Below are 3,194 nucleotides of genomic sequence, written 5' to 3'. Positions count from 1 at the left end.
GCTCAAAATTGGTCTCTCAACTCTATTAGTGAGTCTTAATTTTGCAATAAAACTATCACTTTGGCCCAATTTTTATAATTTCAGAGAGAAAATTGATTTCATGTCACTAAGGAACCATATTAATTAAATATTTAAAAATACCTTACCAAATTGGTCACTTGATTGTTGTTTTAACAATGCACCATGGTGCTCACGCGATCTGTTTGTTAGATTTTATCCAATTTACTGTCAAAGGTCCTACGTTTATCAAGTTTTATTAAAAAAAAGGAACAAAATTGATACATAGTAATAGATGAAGGACCACAATGATTAAGATTTCAAAAAATAAGGCCAAAATTAATTGTTTTCCCTTTAAAATTCTAAACCAATACATGTATTACCATCTTTAACTTATTGAAATGTTGAACTAGCATAAGTTAATACATGAAGGAGACAAATCCCAATAAAACAAACAAATAGTGGTAAAACCATATGATCAAACAAAACTTCATTAATTATTAGGAGATTGTGTCCCTAGAAGTAACTATAGAATGAAATCCTGCAAGTTGGTAATCAATCAGCGATGGTCCAAGTCATATCGTTCTCAAAGATCCAATGGCAAACCTCAATTAGCCCAGGACCAGAACCCAGTGCAACAAATGCCCCATGATTTGGGCTCCAAGCAGACGTGTCAATGTGACAAATGGCAACACCATGATTGATTTTTGTCTTGCTGACAACGTCAAGAATGTCTGCCAGATAGACCTTTACCTTTGGAACAGAATGGCAATAATAAAGTAAGTAAGGGTACAAGCTCTGATGGCAAGAAACTGATTTTGTCACTCTTCCACCGTTGACTCCTTGCACTTTTCCGATCATGACATGGTGGTTTGATCCACGCACATTTTCCGTTGTCCTCACCACCACATTGCGGCCTAAAACTGACACGGCGAAGTCAATCATGTCCTCGACCGAGCCAACGCACCGCTTGCTCTCACCTCGGCTGGCGGCTCGTTCGCATTCCTCCAAAGCGTTGACTATGACGCGCTCGAGAGTCGAATTATCCAATGCATGGAAAATTCGTTTAATCGCCGATAACTCATTGGTTGAAAATGGTAATTTAGATGAAATAAGCCGGGGCAAAAATGACCGCTTAGGCATCTTGTCACGAATATCAGGCATTTTGATAATGGTTCCATCTTTCAACATGTACTCCCTAAAGAATTTGCCCTCGTCTACCCACTTATTCACAGATTTGCTATTGATCTTTGAGGTGTCGTCTCCTTTGCTAGAGCTTGGCTTGGTATAGAGAGCAAATGTGACACCATTTTTAGCATAATCTTTAAAGGTATTATTCACACCATAAATCTTGAACCCTATTGATTGACCTTTAGCAGCTTTGCCATATTCTTTAAAGGTATCAATTCCTTCATTGAATGACTTCCCATAATTCACAAAATTGGCCGTCTCCGAATTTGAACTTCTCCCGTAAGATTGGAAAGTATCCGTGCCCGCATTGGCTGAATCTCTATAGCCCACAAAACTATCAATTCCACTATTTCCACCAGATCCATAATTCTTGAAATTGTTACTAGGATTGTTAGCATTCCTACCATAAGCCTTGAAAGAATCATTTGCTGCATTCCCCAACTCACCATATCCACTAAATGCAGATCCAATAACGTTAGAAGTATCACCATAGCTAGTAAAATCAAGAGGGACACCATTTCCATTCTTAGCATAGTTAGTGAAAGCTTGACTGCCAGAATTTGTATCATCCACATAGCTAGAAAACGAGAGTTTGTGATTGTTACCATCAGAATCATAAGAAGTGAAACGAAGATCCGGTACATTGACGCGAGGAAGATAATTCTTGAAATCTCCCGAGCCACCTCTGGCACCCGAGCCATAAGATGTGAAGTTTGCATTTGCAACATTTCCATCATCTGCATAGCTTGTGAAGTCTTCATGGAGATCATTTGAGCTTCGGCTATACCGCGCGAATGAGCCGGTGGCGAAATTGACTCCATTTGAGTAATTTTTGAACATGTCAATCCCTCCAAGACGAGAGGATCCATAGTTAGCAAAGTGCTTGTTGGTGTAAAAGGCAAAGTCGGCATCTTTCTTTGAGTTGGTTAGGGCGTCTTTTTCATCGAAGAGACAAAACAGGTTTGCTGAGGAACAGAAGGAAGAGAGGTGAGAAGAAAGAGCCTTCTGAGCTGCAAGTTTTGTGAAATAAGCTGAGTCAACAATGGAGAGTGGTGAAGCTTTTGAGAGAAGAAAATGTGGTTTTGGAAGATAGTTGGAAATGTGTTTGTTCCAATACCGAACCAATGAAGCTCTTGCTGTTAGAGGACTTTCCTTAGCTAATGAAACCTGCAAGAAAAACAGACCCTTGTTAGAAAAATGTAGGCTAATGTAGAAGAGGGGTCTTGGCAGTACTACAGAAGAGAACAACTTACATTGAAAGACAAAGCTGATAAGAACAAGAAGGAGAATAGGATGGTTGGGCTACTAATCTTGACCATTTTGTCCATTTTCAGCTGATACGAGAAAGACAAGTCTGTGTTGGCTTGTGGGATTTTCCTTTGAAGAAGAGGACATAAATAGAAGAAGACAAGCATTGGCTTCTGGGATTTTCCTTTTTCTTCTCTGGTTTTTCTTGAAAAAACTCGGTTTGACCAGAATAAGGTTGGGCTAGATAATGTAGATGGATTTGTTTGTGTTTGACTATTAATCAAGTCTGGCAGAGAATATCTCAATCCATGCATATATTTTAGTGAAGAAACGGATCTAATGTGCAGACAGATTAGGTATAAATAGATGTGAAAAAAAGGAATCTTTCTTCAAGTTACTACGACATAGGTCATGTTGCAGATCTTTTCTAGTTTCGTTAAATTTAAAACTGTATAATCTTAAGCCCTGTTTCCATAATTTCAATATTTGAGAGCATGTCACTTTCATGTCTACTTTGCAGAGGAAGAAAATCAATGCTGGCAGACAAAGTTAATTTATACTCATTACATTTCTGAGAATCCCATATCCATATAATCTAAAAGATTAAATGTTGTTTGTGCTTTTTTTTTAACCCCCTCCCTCTTTTTTTAACTAGGCAAATAATTATTAACAAACATTACTAATGGAAGCATTTTTCTGCACGGGATGAAAATGCGAAAATGCGACTCTATGCCCGATAATAAAACTTTTGTATCGAA

At 38.1% G+C, this 3,194-nt stretch overlaps 1 protein-coding gene across 1 annotated transcript; it reads right to left on the bottom strand.

Moving 5' to 3' along the window:
• Positions 1–472: 472 nt before the first annotated feature.
• LOC113742076 (polygalacturonase 1 beta-like protein 2) lies at positions 473–2,705 on the bottom strand. The gene is made up of 2 exons (XM_027269779.2): positions 2,442–2,705; positions 473–2,355 (listed from the first exon to the last, which is right to left on the bottom strand). Exons 1-2 carry the CDS (start codon positions 2,601–2,603, stop codon positions 553–555), a joined length of 1,965 nt encoding a protein of 654 aa, XP_027125580.1. The 5' UTR covers positions 2,604–2,705; the 3' UTR covers positions 473–552.
• Positions 2,706–3,194: the final 489 nt, after the last annotated feature.

Source organism: Coffea arabica, chromosome 4e (assembly GCF_036785885.1).
Source record: "Coffea arabica cultivar ET-39 chromosome 4e, Coffea Arabica ET-39 HiFi, whole genome shotgun sequence".
Classification (NCBI taxonomy): Eukaryota; Viridiplantae; Streptophyta; class Magnoliopsida; order Gentianales; family Rubiaceae; genus Coffea; species Coffea arabica.
Note: the sequence above shows the minus strand (reverse complement) of the source record. Positions and strands in the feature narration are given on the sequence as shown.